Genomic DNA, 14,699 nt, shown 5'->3' on the forward strand with positions numbered 1-14,699 from the left:
CGTGCAAGGTTTAGAACCCGCGGGAATGCGAGCTTGAGTCGTGGATTAGAACACATAATAGAGGCCATTCATGAGCGGGATTTTTTGTTGGAGATCAAACTCGCTTCACTTATGGGTTGTTTGGTTGGCTAAAAAATAAATGCAATGCAAAAGAAATAACATAAAAGGAATGTACTATAAAATAAATATTTTGTAATTATTTTGATGAAGATAAAGTAAACGCAAAGGAATGAATTTTTTGTTTGTTTTGAAATAATGAATGTAGTGTAAAGTCCGAAAAAGGTGGCGGTCAGCAGGAGAGGTGGTAGTGGTGGAAGTGGCGGGCGGTAGGTGGTGGCGTTGGCCGACGATGATGGTGGTCAACAGCCAGCGGCGATGGCAATGGTGGCCTGCGATGGGGCGACTGGCGGTGGTGGTGGTTTGCGGTGGTTAGGCCAGTGAGCGGTGGTGGTGAAAGACAATCAAGCGAGCTTACTTGTGTTGTAAATGATTTTCGCTCCAAATTGGACAAGTTTGATTTACTTCAACTATAAACTAAAATGTTTTACACTATATTTAATTTTCTTTATTTTGCTCCACTTTATATTCCAACCAAACATAATTTCAAAACCTATGCATTTGAAATACTCTACACCCCTTTATATTCCAACAAAACAGCCCCTTAGCCAAGGATACAAGTATAGTACTGATACAATCGATGAGAGAAACTAGATTTTAGAAGCTCTGAAATGGAAAGCCAAGATTAATTGAACTGTAACATCGATCTAGTATTCAAATTTATCTTGCAGGAGTAGCCGAGGCTTTGAGTGGAGAAGCCAAGCTAAGCGTGATGCCAAATTTCTCCTTGAGATCCAAATTCTCAGGCAGAATTCCATCAGCCAAACTCCATTCAAAGGATTGAATGAGCGAGGCGAGCATGAGCTGAACCATCCGAACACCAAATGATAATCCAGGACAGATTCTTCGGCCAGAACCAAATGGTATGAACTCAAAGTGTTGCCCACGAAAATCAATCTCTGTTTCTCCCATAAACCTCTCAGGCACAAAGCAATTCGGGTTCTCCCAAACTCTTTCGTCCCGACTTATGGCCCATACGTTCACCAGCACCTGACTGTTCTTCGGCACCAGGTAGCCATTTATCTCCGTCCTCACATCTACCTTGTGAGGTAGCAGAAGCGGAGCTGGTGGATGAAGACGGAGGGTCTCCTTCAGAACTGCTTGGAAAAACGGTAGCTTTGAGATATCCGACTCTTCTATTTCTCTCTCGAGTCCGATGACCGATTTGATCTCTTCTCGAGCTTTCTTCATCAGTTCTGGCCTGCGAAGCAATTCTGCCATCGCCCATTCCAATGTTGTCGAAGTCGTTTCGCTTCCAGCAATAAAAGATTCCTAATTAAAAAAAAATTTCTACTTTTAGCAAATAGTAAAAAATTAGGAAATTAATCTCAAACCAAAAAATTCATTTTTTACTCCAAAATATATTCGTCTTCTTCGTTATAGTTGAAGGAGCGGCTCGGTGACGCGAGCATAGAAGCAAACAGGATCATCCTTTGTCGATAAAGAGGCTTGACGACGCGAGCATTAAAGTTGATAGGATCATCCTTCGTCGACGGAGCGGCTCGACAACGCGAACAGTGAAGGCAACATGAGCAGTGAAGGTTCGTTTTCTTCGTTCTTCGTTTTCTTAATCATAGGCTCAGTATCAAAACTCGGAACTCGATACTCTGTACTTGGTACCGCTTGGTACTGAACGGTACTGGAACTCAGTATTGCTCGGTACTGCTCGATACCGAGTGGTACAGGAACTCGGTACCGCTAGGTATTGGAACTCGGTACCGCTCGGTCTGTAACTCGGTATTGCTCGATACTACTCGGTACCGAGCGGTATTGGAACTCGGTACCGCTCGATATTGGAACTTAGTACCGCTCGGTATTGGATCTCAGTATTGCTCGGTACTGTAACTCGGTATTGCTCGGTTTCGCTCGATATTCCTCGGTACCGCTTGATATTGCTCGGTATAGAGGGGTACTAAATGGTACCAAGCGGCACCAAGAAGCTAAAACATGTTCGGTACCGCTCGGTATCTTTCCATAAAAATAACACTAAAAATAAACAGCACTTCAAAATTACTCTTATAAAAAAAATTGCCCCTTGAAACCCCGACAGGGGAGCTGCCCCTTGACCCTGTGACTTGACCGGGCAGGTCGAACCCCGCCAGGGGGCAGCGCCCCCTTGCTCTGTACCGCTCGGTATCTTTCCATATTCATATTGACCAGATGCAGTCTTGACTGCATCTTATCTAAGTAACTGACTCCATTTATATACCACTCACAATTCATCTCCACTTCAAATACTATACAATAAAATTTCTGATTATTCTCTCATAAAAACATTTGGATGTGCTTGCTTCCCGTGGATTCCTCCACCACACAGGCACAAACTTGAACCCAAAGCAACCTCACACATATTTTTAGGCTACTCAACATCCCACAAGGGATACAAATGCCTTAAGCCAATCAACAATCACATCACAATTTCCAGACATGTCACATTTCATGAAACCACATTTCCCTTTGCTCAAACCAAAACAAAATAGTCACCTTAGACACAAATCCTGGACAATCCTCGTCTACTTATACCCACAACTATTCACACCAAGAACACTCTACATCACAACAATATCAATATGCCCACTACATCACATATGTCAATCAAACCAAATAACTCCACTGCAGATTCATCAAACTCCACACAAGCCTCTTCATCACATCAAACCCCAACACCGTAACCTCAACCCACACACCCAATGATAATCCGATTCAAAACAGGATCTCTCAACCCCAAAACAATATTGAACCTTTTACACCGTCAAACCCAACCTCAGCATGAAACTCCTCTTGACCCAACAACATATCAGGAAGCATCCATATATCAACATTGGAGGCAGGCAATGGACACAGAGTTCTCTGCTTTACAAAAACAAGCAACCTGGACATTGGTTCCTCCCTGTCAAACATTCCAATTCTCGGATGTAAATGGACGTATAAAACAAAACTCAATTCAAATGGATTAATAGCCAGGCACAAGGCATGATTAGTAGCTCAAGGACATAAACAAGAGTATGTGATCAATTATCTGGAAACATTTAGCCCGATAGACAAATTTTCCACCATAAGAATCTTACTTACAGTTGCACTCAATAAAAAATGGGAAGTACATCCATATATATGAAACAGTCGAAAGGATACGAAGAAAATGAACATCCAAACCACGTATGTTTACTTTACAAGGTAATTTATGGACTCAAACATGCATCAAGTATACATTACATAAGCTATAAATAGTAGTAGGCATTAGTAAGTATGTAATGAGAAAAACAAAATTAATGAAGTCACGTTTCCACTCAATTTGTCATTTCTTTAATATTTGAAAGGTTCCTCGATATTTTTCCAACGAAGCAATTGGTTACATTAAGAGACTGTGTTGAAAAGATTTTATAAGGATGCGGTTGAATTTATATATATATATATATATATATATATATATATATATATATATATATACCCAAATCCGATTCGTTTAATAAACGGGTCAAAAAGGTGGATCCAAACCTAATATGTTGGCAACCCAAATGATTGGAACCCATCTCAATTACCAGTTTAGATTAAATTTGTTTATAACTTATCAACTTTAAAGTTTATGTTAAATGATCAAAAATAATAAGGGCATATAAAAAAAAAAAGAAATTAAGAAAAAAATTAGACCGGTTTTATGGTCAAAATTAAGTTAGGGAAGCAATCCAAACTCAACCCGTTAATTAAATGAATCTGAATTATAAACCAAACTCGACCTATTTATTAAACGACTCAACCAAAATCCGAATTTTTTATTTCAAGTTTGAGTCAAGACTAAGTACTACATTGAATCAGAAATAGATAAGAAAATGCATATATAGTCTTGTATTTTATGATACAGCTTTGTATGTCTGGTCAATTTAACACTTCTCAATGAAAAGAGTAACATCATTTCTCCGTTTTGATTGGTACAGACGTATTTTTTGTTTAAAAACAAAAGTGAAGTTTTTGTAAGAATATAATCTGTCAGGCATATACAATTGAGACTTTTTCTTCTGATTACAGAAATCTGAGTGAATGGTTGTTGCTAACCAATACACATTCTCGTTCAAGGAGATAACGTCCCATTGTCCATGAAAAAAAAAATAATTGTTATGTCATAAAAAAAATATATTGATAGGGCACAAATCTCGAAGCAAAAATCAAGTTGAAAACTTCAAAAATTAATTTGGAGACCATCTCAACTTCAACTTCAGCATACTTATAGTCGAACTGATCATCTTGGAAATACGAACCCAATGACACCCAATTCAACTCAATACGAGCTCAATTGAGTTCAAATCAAGGACCCGAAGTGCTGTTGGAAAGTTTGAACCATAATTTGAGTTACCAAATGCTTTCCAAACATAACGTGCTTATATTCGAATCGGGCGGCTCGACGAACGGTACACGATCAAGGGATTCAATATCAGTCATCCATCCAACCACTCCCAATTTATCCCTGATCTCTCAACTATTTCTCTTGAGGGGGGACCTAAGCAAGAAGAGGAGAAGAGAAGAAGAATAAGTAGGAAGAAACTCCTCGACAACCGCCGGAATTCCGCCCGACCTCCAAGTGACGATGGAGTTTCACCCGAACTCCAAGTGACGCCGAAGTTCTCCTCGGACGCAAACTGACGTCGGACTTCTACCCGACATCGAACCTCCGCTCGTCGCCAAGTTTCTACCCGATGCCGGACTTTTGCCTGTTGTCGGACATTCGGCGGACATCTAGCTAATGCTTGATTTCTGTCCATTGATGGATTTCTACCTGACACCATCTTTCATACCTTCATCGTTAGTCAACAGTACTTCTGACTTACGTCGCCCACGGACTACAGTCCTTCTGACCTCTGTCGCCCGCCGACTACGGTTTTTCTGACTTACGTCACCCACCGACTACAGTTCTTTTGAACTCCGTCGACCGCCGACTACAGTCCTTCCGACTTATGTCGCCCGCCAACTACAGTCCTTCTGACCTCCATCACCCACAGACAACGGTCCTTCCGACTTATGTCGCTCGCCGACTATAGTCTTTCTGACCTTCTTCACCCGCAGACAACGATCCTTCCAACTTATGTCATCCACCGGCTACAGTCCTTTCAACCTTTGTCACCTGCCGACTATGGTCCTTCTGACTTACATCGCCCACCGACTACAGTTCTTTCAACCTCTGTCGCTCACCTACTACGATCTTTCTGACTTATGTCGCCCACCGACTACAATCCTTCCGACCTTCGTCGCCAGTCAACTACGGTTCTTCTGACTTACATCGCCCATTGACTACAGTCCTTCCGACCTTTGTCGCCCATTGACTACGGTTCTTCTGACATATGTCGTCCACCAACTACAGACCTTCAGACCTAACAAATACATCAACTTGGATTCTTTGTATTCTCATCATGTAATGTGCTCTATAAGATGTAGATCAAGCTAAGACCTTCCCCTAAGGAAGGGCCTCATTTGTAATCAACTGCGAATACTAGTTGATTCATTCAAATCGGTCTAGGCCCTGTGATTTTTCCCCCTTTTTAGAGGTTTTCACGTAAAAATCTTGGTGTCTCCTTTAAATGTTGCAGCCTCTCTCTTTATCTGTGTGTGTGCTGGATCTTCGTACAACGCTAAGACATTAAACTTTACATTTCTCTACGGTCATGAATACTCCAGGATGCTATAGTTTAGCGTCGTATGTGAGAACGTGGTTCCCGACTGGGAAGCAACTATTGCTCCAATCTTAAAAGATCACTCTTACTAACTTTCTGACATCAGTCATTGCGACATCAATATCATAAAAATTAGATGCGGACTGGGAGGCAACTTTGACTCCAACCGTGATAAAAAAGACCCTCTCTCTTATCTGATTGTGTGCCAGATTTTAGTACAATGCTAAGACACTAAATTTTATATTTCTCTACCGCCACAAATACTCCAGGACGTGTATTTATATATATATATAAACGAAACAATTGCTTTCTTTAAATTTCTGCACATTAGTAATTTTAATTGTTAAAAATAATTTTCTACAACAAAAAAGTTTGAACACCAAAGAAAAAGTAGGAGTCAAATAGAACTATTATTGGCTTAAAAAAATAGTGAAGAAACTAGCCTAAATAAACCCTAATTACTTAAACTGTTAAAGCAAAGAAAAATAACAGTCACATAAAAAAAATAATAGCAGTCACATAAAATAATAATAATAATAATAGTCACATAAAAAAAATAATAAAAAAAAGAATAAAAAAAAAAGAATAGTAGCAATCACACTTTTCACATTTTGTACTAACAAGCAAGAATGAGCAGTGTACGCAATTTGATCTATTAAAAATAGTAAATAAAATTTTGTTTACTTGCAATAAAACTTTGAACGTAATTGATTTCAGCATAAAAAAATTAAAGTCAACTATGAAGTCCTTTGCAGGATCGTCTTTACTTGGGAGAGAAAATACAAGTGACAGCAAGCCAAAAAACAGGGAATAAGGTAGAAGAATACCTCTGTATTCTGGTTTCTAGTATTACTTTGTGTAAAAAGAAGACAACTGATCCTCCTCTTTTCCTTGTACGCCTATCTATAATTTATGTACTATTTTTGTAAAAGTAAAAAGACTACAAAAGTAGTTACTAACAGAAATAGAAAATAAAGTAGTGGAGGTAGTGTATTCTGTTTGAGCTGAGTATGTTGTGCCGCCAGTGAGCCGGGTTATCCTGAGCTGCATCAGTCCTCCCCGACTTCAGAAGAGCTCGACTCTGATGAGCTGATCGAAATAGCTGCGTCGTCTGTGGATTTGTAAAGTGAAATATCAGAAACATTGAAAGTTGGGGTTGCGTGACAATCCGCAGGAAGTTCGACACTGTAAGCATTGTCGTTGATTTTAGCAATGATAGGCACGGGACCGATCTTACGGCGGGCTAATTTTGAATAGGTACCGGGTGGAAAACGTTCTCGTCGGAGGCGGACCATGACCAAATCTCCCACTTGAAATAAACGCTCACGACGGTGGGTGTCTGCGGCCGCTTTGTAACGGAGATTGGATTTGACAATCTGCTCACGAACTTCAGCCAACATTTTGGAGTAGTCTTCGGTGAATGTGGCAGCTGCAGAAGATCGGCACCTCGGTATAACAGACAGATCTATAGCAATATTAGGTCCCTTGGTATATACTATTTCAAAAGGTGCCCTTCCAGTAGATCGATTCTTCATGGCGTTATAAGCGAATTCAGCACGAGCTTGGACCTCTTCCCACTGTTTAGGATGTTCTTGAACTAGGCATCGCAGCATATTAAGGTCCTATTTACCACTTCCGTTTGGCCATCGGATTGGGGGTGGTAGGCGGAACTAAAATTCAAATTGATGCCGAGTCGCTTGCACAATTCGCACCAAAAATGACTTATGAATTTGACATCTCGATCAGAGGTAATGCTCCTGGGTAATCCATGTAACCGAACCACTTATTGAAAGAAAATGTTAGCAACAGTCATGGCATTGAATGTTTTCTTACAAGCGATAAAGTGGCCCATTTTATAGAAGCGATCAACGACCACCATAATTGAGTCGCTGCCCTTCCTGGTGCGTGGCAATCGGGCACGAAGTCCATGCTCAAATCTTCCCAAATGGAATTAGGTACCGGCAGTGGCATGTATAAACCAGTGTTTTGCGCTCCGCCTTTGTATGATTGACAGATTGGGCAGCTATCCACAAATCGAAGGGTGTCACGTCGTAACCGTGGCCAAAAGAATCAAGACTGCAATTGATACAGAGTGTTATCTCTTCCAAGATGGGCTGCGAGTCCTCCGCCATGGGTTTCCCGAATAAGGTGTTGCCGCCAAGAGGAGATGGGAACACATAATAAATTATGTTTAAAAAGGAAACCGTGTCTAACCGAGTAGTCTTCATGCTACAGTTTCTCATTGCAGAGCTTCCAGATTGCTCCAAAATCCGGATCCTCTTCATACAATTCTTTCAGGTTGTCAATTCCCACGAGCTCAGTTTGCAATTGTGTGAGTAAGATAGCCCTTCGGCTGAGTGCATCGACGACGCGATTTTCAACTCCCGGCTTATGTTTTATGGTGAATGAAAAGCGTTGTAAGAACACAAGCCAACGGGCATGCATGCGATTGATGTTTTTTTGAGTGTTCAGATATTGTAATGCTTTATTATCACTACATAGAATGAAATCTTGATGTAGAAGGTAGGATTCCCATTGTTTGAGCGCTCGCACAATCGCATACAACTCTTGTTCGTATGCTGCCCACTTCTGCCTGGCTGGACATAGCTTCTCACTAAAAAGAGCTATGGGTTTTCCCAATTGTGACAACACGGCACCAATGCTGACGGCCGACGCATCCGTGTCAACAACGAACGGTTCTTCAAAACTCGGTAGTGCCATAATCGGTGCCGTCGTTAAGGCCTTTTTAATGTCTTCGAAACTCTGTTGTTGCGCCGTCTCCCATGTGAATACTTTAAGCTTCAGACAATCAGTTATGGGCGCCATGATAAGGCTGAAATTTTTGATAAATCTTCTATAAAAGTTGGCCAAGCCATGAAAGCTTCTTACATCAAAAAACGACCCAGGTTGGGGCCAATCCCGGATGGCCGATACTTTTTGTGGATCCATTTCTATACCATTACTGGAGACAATGAATCCGAGAAACCTCACCTTCGAAGTAGCCAACTCGCACTTGGGAAGGTTGACATATAGTTTCTGTTCCTTCAGAACCTCGAATAGCGCCTTCAAGTGTTGGAGGTGTTGCAATCGGTCTGAACTGTAGACAAGGATGTCGTCGAAATATACGATGCAAAACCTTCCCAAAAAAGGTTTCAGGATTTCATTCATCATCCTCATGAACGTGGAAGGAGCGTTACACAATCCAAACGGCATAACCTTCCACTCAAATAGCCCCTGGGGTGTCTTGAAAGCCGTTTTCCACTCGTCACCCTGTAGGATGCGGATATGGTGATATCCGCTACGCAAATCCAATTTAGAGAAAACAGCTGATCCCGTGAGCTGATCAAGAAGTTCGTCAATGCGAGGCATGGGAAATCTATATTTGATCGTGATCTTGTTGACTGCTCGACTGTCGATACACATCCGCCAAGTGCCATCTTTCTTTGGTACCAACAACGCCGGCACAACACAAGGACTAAGGCTTGCTTGTATTAGTTGCTTCCGTAACAGATCATCAATCAGCTCTTGCAAAATCACCTGCTCCTTAGGATTGAGCCGATAATGAGGTAAATTCGGCAAGGTGGCACCTGGTATGAAATCAATTTGGTGTTGAATCTTCCGCAGTGGGGGTAGTTCTGCAGGCAACTCCTTGGGAATAATATCACGGTATTGATCTAAAAGTTCGACGACATCAGACGGAAGTTCCAGCAATTCATTTTCTTGGTTCGGCTCTGTAATGACCAAAGCAAACATGGGAACGTGCTCCCTCCACTCTTGTACCAATTTGGTGCCAGCAACCAAATGAATAGCCGCATGCTTAGCCGGCTCTCTGCTTGTTGATAAGGTGCCAGCCGCACCTGGCAACAGCCGCAACCTCCGCCCTTTCCAATCAAGGGAATACACATTTGCTCTTCCGTCATAATGAACTCCCACATCGAACTGCCAAGGTCGGCCTAAGATCAAATGGCACACGTCCATTTCCAAGAGGTCGCACAACACTTCGCACTTGTAATGTTTTCCTATAGAAAACGATACACGGCAAGATTCAGTGACTATAATCTCCATCCCCTTCTTGACCCAATTGATTTTGTATGGATGAGAATGTTTAATCGTCTTTAACTGCAAGCCTTGTACAACAGCCCTCGAGACTATATTTTCGGTACACCCACTGTCTATGAGCAGATCACACACCTTTCCTTCTATAGTACATCGGGTTTTAAAGATGGCGTGCCGTTGAGACGCTTCATATTGGCGGGGTGCCAATAGAAGTTTTTCCAAGACCCCAATAAACGGCTCTCCCTCATCAGCCTACACGTCTTCAGCCTCGTCTTCGTTTCTACCTCAATGTTGTCGGGATATATTCCATCATCCATTTCTGCCAATTGTACCTGCTATCTCTGGGGACACTCATTAGACTTGTGTCCAGGCTGGAAACATCGAAAACACTTGAGCGTAGTCGGCCTCGCATATGGATTAGCAGGATTGACCACCTTGGTCTTTGGTATAGCTTTTCCTTCTGGTCCAACACCCGTCGCTCCTGTAGCGGGCGAGACTGGATTGGTACTCGGCGGTGGTCGCACTGCTGATTGCGGATTACTGAAATTGCGACTGGTACCGAATTCCTGCCAATGCCGCCGATACGTGGAGACTTTCGACTTGTGATTCTGCTGCATCTCGACCTTCATAGCCAGATTCATGGCTTGAGACATCGACCACACGGAATTCAACTCCAATTGGTCTTGAATACTATCTTTGAGGCCACCAATAAATCGAGCCACCAACTGATTGGTCGACTCATTGAGATCATTCCTAGCACTCAATCGGTTGAATTCCTCTGTATATTCGCTCACCGACCTCGCGCCTTGGTTACAATGTTGATACCTCATGTATAAAATCTACTCAAAATCGGTCGGAAGGAACTGTGCCCGCATCAATTGCTTCATTCTTGCCCAATTTCGGATTCAGCCCCGGCCCTCTCGACGGCGCGACTGCAGCGTTTTCTCCCTCCACGCGCTAGCTCCGCCCTTCAATCGGCAGGCCACATATTTCACTCTCTTCTCCGGATCAATATCCATATAATCAAAAAAGTTTTCCACGGCCTTCTCCCAATCAAGATAATCTTCAATATGAAGATGTCCGTCGAAAAACGGAATATCCATCTTTACCTTAAAGTCACTGGAGTGATGCCGATGATGTTGGGGTCGATGATTCCGAAGGTGTTCGGCTTCGCGTCTATCGTCCACTTCCTCGCCACTGGAGTATTGTTGATGGGGAACTCGCTCTGTGACGGGATCATCTTCCGAATCCGAGTGGATCCGTGGATTGCACTTAAGGTGTCTCCTATCACGATCACCGCCTTCCCTCCTATGGATTGGTCGATTTGCTCGGACCTCATCCCGGAGATGTTCCTGGTACATTGGTCTTGTCTGGAGGAGATTAAACTCCTGGCGAATCTCCACCGTCATCCGCTGCACGTCGGCTGCTACTTCTTCAATCCGTCGCTTGACATGCTCTTGATCTGCCCACAGCATTTCAAGAGTTCGAGCTTCCGCCGGTTCCTTGCCTCTGTCCGTCATTTTGTCTCCAGATGATGGCTCTGATACCAACTGAAGTCCTTTGCAGGATCGTCTTTACCTGGGAGAGAAAATACAAGTGACAGCAAGCCAAAAAACAGGGAATAAGGTAGAAGAATACCTCTGTATTCTGGTTTCTAGTATTACTTTGTGTAAAAAGAAGACAACTGATCCTCCTCTTTTCCTTGTACGCCTATCTATAATTTCTGTATACTGTTTTTGTAAAAGTAAAAAGACTGCAAAAGTAGTTACTAACATAAATAGAAAATAAAGTAGTGGAGGTAGTGTATTCTGTTTGAGCTGAGTATGTTGTGCTGCCAGTGAGCCGGGTTATCCTGAGCTGCATCAAACTAGATAGCACTTATACGGAGTAATCATTTATATAAAATTAATTAAGACATGCAACTGAATTAAACAACCAAATCATAGTCAAATAGTACTTTAATCAATAGGAGCATTTCATATAAAAATTATAATGTTTGATATTGAGCTCAACGTCACTTTAATGACGTTGTAATAATTGAAGGAAGCTTAGATATTACAAGCTAGTGATGATACAGCCATTCAAGGAAGCTTAGATATTACAAGCCCTGATATGCAAGGCTGAGATTAAGTTAACTACCGCATTTTCCTGACAGGAGTAGCCAAAGCCTTCAGGGGAGAAGCCAAGGAAAGTGTGAGACCAAACTGCTCGTCGAGATTCAAATCCTTCGGCTTCATTCCGTCCGGCAAACTCCATTCAAAGGATTGAATGAGTGAGGCCAGCATGAGCTGAACCATCCGAACGCCCAAAGGCAGTCCAGGACAGATTCGCCGTCCTGAACCAAATGGTATTAGCTCAAAGTGCTGCCCTCGAAAATCTATGTTGCTTCCTTCCATAAACCTCTCAGGCATAAAGCAGTCCGGCTTCTCCCAAACCTGCTCATCTCGACCTATCGCCCACACATTTACGAGCACCTGAGTGTTCTTCGGGACCAAGTAGCCATTTATCTCCGTGCTTACCTCTGCTTTATGAGGTAGTAGAAGTGGAACCGGTGGATGAAGCCGGAGTGTCTCCTTCAGAATTGCTTGGAGGAGCGGTAGTTTTGAGATATCAGACTCTTCAATTTCTCTCTCGAACCCGACTACAGTAATGATCTCTTCTCTAGCCCTCTTCATCAGTTCTGGCCTGCGAAGCAATTCTGCCATCGCCGACTCCAGTGTGGTCGAGCTCGTTTCGCTTCCAGCGACAAAAGCGTCCTGACAAAATTTTAAAAGAAATTTATTATACTTTTAGGGGCTGTTTGGTATCAACACGGATTTGATTTAAGTAGAATTTCATAATCTCTAAATTCGGATTTCGAAAATCCTGAGGTGCTTAAATCCTAAAAACTGTCCGGTAACATTCTTGTAAATCCTCTTATATATCATGTTGTTTGGGTATATATCATGCTACCAAACAGCCCCTAAATATATAATGCAAATTAGGAAATTTATTGTGCATGATTAATAATTACCAACAAGAAGGATTTTATGGTTCGTCTAGTAAGCTTTGAATTGTCTTCTCGACTTAGTTGTAGAAGCAGATCCAAAATGTCAGGATTAGTCCTTATAACTTCTCCAGTTGTATCTGCCAATCGGTTTTCTATCATTTGATCGAAAAAATCATATAATTTATTAAAGTATGCTGTAAATCGACGTCCCCGGCCTTGCAAGTCAATTGGAGCCAAGAAAGTGAAGTAGTCAGAGATGTTCGGTTTCCCCGCCTCTTCCATTATCCCCTGCATCACATCCTTCAACTCTTGAGCTGATTCAGATTTCAAATCTACGATATCAATCGACAAAAAGGTGGTTGATATCAGATTGAGCACAGTGCAAAACGCCGCCCGGGCAATGTGCACGGCCTCCTCATTCTTCCCCTTGATATATGCGACAAGTTCTTGAACCTTTTGCCGGCGAAGCTCCTCGGTGGCGTTGAGAGACTGCGCGTTGAATAGATGGGTCTTCATGAGGGTGTGGAGGTATCTCCATGATTGGTTTCGAGACAACCATACTACAGAGACCTGGTGGTGGCCGGAGGCTTGAATGGCCTGAGGGACTTGTCGGCCGGAGATGGAGTGCTCTTTTGTTTTTAGGATTTCTTTTGCGGAGCTTGGTGAGGAGATGACGACTGTGTGGATGCTGCCAAGCTTGAGAGACATGACTGGTCCATGAGTTCGGGCAAGGCGGGCCAGAGAGCGGTGGGGATTTTGGCCTAGCTCGAGTAGGTTGCCCAACATAGGAAGCGATCTTGGCCCTGGAGGAAGATTTAACTCTGTCGTCGATCGACGTCTTAGAAAAATTATGGTGAGAGCTGCGAAGAAGGCCGACCAAAGAAGATATTGAGTTAACGCATCCATTGTTCTGTTAATTTGAAGACCAGAGAAATGTGTAAGGCTGATAGAGAGAGAGAGAGAGAGAGAGAGAGAGAGATTCTATAAGCCTTGGGAGGAAGATATGCCCACATGGCCTTGCACCATTTCAATTTATAGAGATTAATTAGAACAAGACGACCTGTGTCGGTATACCCTAACTGAAATTCTTATGTTTTTCCCAAAAAAAAAAAAAAACATTCTTATGTTATTTTATTATCTCAGGTTCACATGATGTCTCTTTATTGTTGTCAGTAATGACTTTTAAAATCTGCAATTGATTAGGGATATTTTTTTCAAATTGAGTTATTAAAAATAGGAATTCAAATTTGTGGAACAAAAATCATAAGCTAGTCAATTCTAATTAAAGAATTATAAAACAATAAGTTACTAATTAGAAACATTTCTTTCGCTACACTTATCATAATAAATTGACTAATAAGTTCTTGCTCCAACGCCTGATGGGTCAAATCTGATCTTGCCCCGCAGCCCGTTTGTACGCAGGTCTCCATAGTTCCTGATCGCGTTTGGCCTATGCCTATGCTCATGTGATCAACACCCCACAATTTGCTCTACCACGGTTGCTAAGCCTAGGCCAAGCGACCCACTCAACTGTGCCTTGGCTCCGCTTCCGCTCCCGCAATGCGACCTGCCCACATGAGCGTAACAACTCAACCCAAATTCGAATTTTTCATTTCAAGTCTGAGTCGAGTCATTTTCTTACACCCCTACTCACAGAAGACCCAATATAAAATCAAGAGTCAAGACTAAGTCCTACATTGAATCAGTAATAGATCAGAAAATCCCGTCTTGTATTTTATGATATAGCTTTGTGTATCTTTCCAATTTAACACTTCTCAATGAAATGAGTAACATATATCATTTCTCCATTTTGATCAAAAAATTTGAGCCTAAAATAGAGAGAGGCATGTGCACTGTCATCTTTTGACAGTGCACGT

General features: G+C 42.2%; 2 protein-coding genes across 2 annotated transcripts in view; both read right to left on the reverse strand.

Annotated features, from left to right (window-relative positions):
* Positions 1-532: 532 nt before the first annotated feature.
* On the reverse strand, positions 533-2,997 carry LOC110106053 (geraniol 8-hydroxylase-like). Its single transcript, XM_020835781.2, has 2 exons — positions 2,881-2,997; positions 533-1,389 (listed from the first exon to the last, which is right to left on the reverse strand). The coding sequence occupies exons 1-2, from the start codon at positions 2,995-2,997 to the stop codon at positions 778-780; spliced, it is 729 nt and encodes a 242-aa protein (XP_020691440.1). The 3' UTR covers positions 533-777.
* Positions 2,998-11,787: 8,790 nt separating this feature from the next.
* Positions 11,788-14,699, reverse strand: part of LOC110106061 — a 6,717-nt gene continuing 3,805 nt past the window's right edge. The window contains exons 3-5 of the mRNA XM_020835797.2: positions 14,317-14,389; positions 12,847-13,803; positions 11,788-12,589 (exon numbers count right to left, since the gene is read on the reverse strand). Coding sequence (XP_020691456.2) covers positions 11,969-12,589; positions 12,847-13,803; positions 14,317-14,389 — 1,651 coding nt within the window. The 3' untranslated portion in view covers positions 11,788-11,968. The remainder of the gene's footprint in view (positions 12,590-12,846; positions 13,804-14,316; positions 14,390-14,699) is intronic.

This window comes from Dendrobium catenatum, unplaced genomic scaffold (genome assembly GCF_001605985.2).
Source record: "Dendrobium catenatum unplaced genomic scaffold, ASM160598v2 fragScaff_scaffold_1497, whole genome shotgun sequence".
NCBI lineage: Eukaryota > Viridiplantae > Streptophyta > Magnoliopsida > Asparagales > Orchidaceae > Dendrobium > Dendrobium catenatum.

Bases quoted from the DNA above. Each gene is read 5' to 3' on its own strand.
- LOC110106053 (XM_020835781.2), bottom strand. From the start codon at position 2,997: ATGTCCAGGTTGCTTGTTTTTGTAAAGCAGAGAACTCTGTGTCCATTG. The intron at 1,390-2,880 runs GTTGGGTTTGAC...TTTTTTAATTAG, and splicing joins AAGAGGAGTTTCATGCTGAG to GAATCTTTTATTGCTGGAAG.